The following is a 3,238-nucleotide window of genomic DNA, read 5'->3' as shown; positions in this document are numbered from 1 at the left end:
ATTGTAGGAAATACACACTGGAGGAAGGGAGGTGGTGGTTAGGTGAAACTGTATGTAGTGGGGCCCCCTTTTGAAAATCTGTTTAGGGCCCCCAAAATGCTAAGACCATCCCTGGGTTTAAGGTAGGGGTGGGGTTAGGTAATCTACAGTATCTATGATCTAAGTATAAATATAAAATGAGTTCAAATGCATGTAAGGAATCACATGCGTCATGATCTGACGCATAAGGCATACAACTGTTTGTTTCAGATGCATGATTTTTATTTTCAGTATGTTCGTTTAATTGCAATATATATATTTTTTTAATTAATAATTTAATACTTTTTTTGTCTAGATTCAAGTTTGATTGTGCTATATTTTGCTCAAAGTAGTGATGCTGTAGAAAGGTGTTCATTTTAAAATCTTGTGAATTTTAATACATTTTCTTTACAGTATTGTGTTCAGTACTTTGCATTGCAAGTAGGTTTTAGACCCAGAAAATGAAATTCTTATTAGACTTGTGTGAAAGGGTTACATATGAGCCTTTATTTTAAAACCCGCACATTTAATGTCACACATATGCTGATTGGTGTAAAATTGACACCAAGCAATGATAGAACTTGCATTGAACCAGACAACTAAATGAGTTTATCCAGCTTGCCCTTCCATGTTTCAGATTGCTGCTGAGTAGGTGGATTAATGATGCTCTGAGTCCATGAATAGTAGAGGGAAATTCGAGTGTATGCTGAGAGGTGGTCTGCATTGCTCTTGGTTTTGGAAAAAGACACAATTCCCTCTGCAACACCTCCACAAACAAGTGGACCCCCAGAGTCTCCCTGTGGATTATATCATTTGATTATTAGTATATCGCAAAGCACTGACACGGATACACCATACAGTAGATAAGAATTTGTGAGTGGTGGCACTTGAAATACCCGTGCTGGTCCAGTTGATCCCTCAGTGCACAGAGTGTCAGCCATGCCACAGTTTTCAGAGTCTATCAGAGTCACGTTTGCTTCTTGGAGCACATTTGATGGAGACTCGTCATGGTAATCCTGCCAGCCCCATCCCACGACCATGCAGTCCTGTGAGATTTCTTCATTCTCAGGATTTTGATAAATGATGGTTTGCACAAATTTGCTCAAAGGTACAGGTGTTTTGAGCTGAAAAAGAAGATGCAAAGTTCTTGTTTGAGTCGATAACCCCTATATTTTTTAATGCTTTTTTTAAAAAGAAATTTAAAGATAATGCATTCATTACAAGTGATAAAGTTATATAGCAAAACTGTATTCTGCAAATGTCAACCATTTCCTATCATGAAAGGCCATTTTTCTAGGTGTGATGGTGATGAAATCTTTCAACATTATATATTACCTTTAGAAGCATGATGTCATGATCTGGTCTCTTCATACTGAATTTTGGATGTGGAATGGGATCTACCTCTATACCGTCAGGTAAAAAGTTGGTGTCATGGACCCCCACAAATACCACAAGATGACTAGGACTGAAAAAGATTTACAAAATTATTCATAATATTTATGTATTTACAGTAAAAAGATCAAATGGCCCCTTTGGATGTCAAAATTCAAAATTTGATTCAATTCAATCTTTTTTTTTTCAGTTGTTAGATACCAAGTCAGTATAACATTATAAAATATGACAATTTCACCTACCTTTGTTTACAGTGGGCAGCTGTCATCACATAATCCTCTCTTATCAAAAAACCACCACATGTTAATTGTGATATCTTATCACGAATGTAGACCATGTAGGGTCGACTGTGGGGAATAGAGACCCTACCGCCAACAATACCATCATGCATGGAGAAACCTAAAAAACAGTTTAGTTCTATTAAACTATTCAACAGCGTAGTCTGAGCCTTTTGTAATAACTAAAATAAATTGGATGTGAATACCTGGGGTGCAGGAACGCAGCAGTAGCAGACAAGTGATATGCCAAAGGATGCTCATTGTAGACAGCTCAGTTACACTCGGTGTGCGCCACAGAGATGTTGGGTTCTGCTTTTATAGAGAGATTCAAGGAACCCTCACCCAGAAGATAATGGCAGAAGCTGCAGCATGCTCTGCATCCAGATCAGTTTAACTGATCTAAGTTAGAGGCTGTTAAAAGAAGAGTTGATCACAGGTCACTGATTATCATCAGCTTTCGTTGTTTCACAAATCACACTGTGGTGATAATATCAGAGCGTGCACACTGGGGACTTGATAGTTGTGAGAATTTCATTATCTGTTTGCTGCTTCTGGTACCTTGACTAGCATAATTCATGGTAATTTAGCCACCACTTCATCAGGTACAACTTTTACGAATCCCTTTGTCCTGACAACAACCTCGTGGCATGGATTTAGTAAGGGACTGGAAATATTTTTTAGAGATTCTGGTCTCTGTTGACATGGTAGCATGATACAATTGCTGCAGATTTATCAGCTGTGCGTTCAGGATGTGAATCTGACCTTTCTCTTTTGAGATCTGGAGACTGTGAAAGTCATTGAAGTACACTGAAACTCTTGAGTGTTCGTGCATGTTTTTATGCACTGAATTTTCTCCATGTTTCCTTGTTGCTCAAGACATTTCACAGCTTATTCAAGTGTCCTCATCTCTTATGGTTGTAGTCAGACTCTCTGATATTTAACCTCTATGAATGACTTTTCAAGATTGTTTGAGTCCTTGCAGAGGTGGAGATTACAGGTGTTAGTTGGAGTGAATTTGTCAAGAGTTCTAAGAAGCAGACAAAGTTCACTGAGGTACAGCTCTGAACATCACACTTTTCCCGCAGACCCCTGTTGTTCTGGTGGTTTGAAGTGTTCCCCAATATTGCTTGTTTGTTTAATTTGAAGATCTTATCTGCTAATTTGTGTTCTAGCTGATGATGGGATTTAAACAGAAGCCCAAACCCACTTCACACATGTAATCTCTATGTTTGCAACAACTCCAACTGTTAGGCCGCGTGTCCACCAAAGCTGATTTTCCCCCGAGGCTATATTTTTTCAATTGTTTTCAATGGGAGTGCCACAATTGTTTTAAACGCCAGGAGCGTGACGAGGTGCTGAGCGTTTTTTTCACGCTGGGAATTTTTTTTCTCGCCAGTGAGAGTTGAAGAATGTTCGACTTTGGGCACGCACTACGCAGTGCTCATAACTGTCATTTTTTACCCAGCCATCTAATCACAATGGAGGAGCGGGACTAATATCACCCAGACCAATCGTCACACCCTGCTTGTGGACTACCATAATATTGTTAG

General features: G+C 39.0%; 1 protein-coding gene across 2 annotated transcripts; it reads right to left on the bottom strand.

Annotated features, from left to right (window-relative positions):
* Positions 1-479: 479 nt before the first annotated feature.
* LOC107599457 (mast cell protease 1A-like) lies at positions 480-2,082 on the bottom strand. 2 transcript variants are annotated; one of them, XM_016291050.1, is made up of 5 exons: positions 1,895-2,082; positions 1,653-1,809; positions 1,354-1,483; positions 915-1,142; positions 480-815 (listed from the first exon to the last, which is right to left on the bottom strand). In XM_016291050.1, exons 1-5 carry the CDS (start codon positions 1,947-1,949, stop codon positions 618-620), a joined length of 768 nt encoding a protein of 255 aa, XP_016146536.1. In that variant the 5' UTR covers positions 1,950-2,082; the 3' UTR covers positions 480-617. The 2 variants fall into 2 exon arrangements, with proteins under 2 accessions (XP_016146536.1, XP_016146537.1); XM_016291051.1 differs by having other exon boundaries at positions 1,354-1,477.
* Between the last annotated feature and the right edge of the window lie 1,156 nt (positions 2,083-3,238).

This window comes from Sinocyclocheilus grahami, unplaced genomic scaffold (genome assembly GCF_001515645.1).
Source record: "Sinocyclocheilus grahami isolate Dianchi unplaced genomic scaffold, SAMN03320097.WGS_v1.1 scaffold267.1, whole genome shotgun sequence".
Taxonomy (NCBI): Eukaryota; Metazoa; Chordata; class Actinopteri; order Cypriniformes; family Cyprinidae; genus Sinocyclocheilus; species Sinocyclocheilus grahami.
The sequence above is the reverse complement of the archived record's forward strand: the minus strand, read 5'-3'. Positions and strand labels throughout refer to the sequence as shown.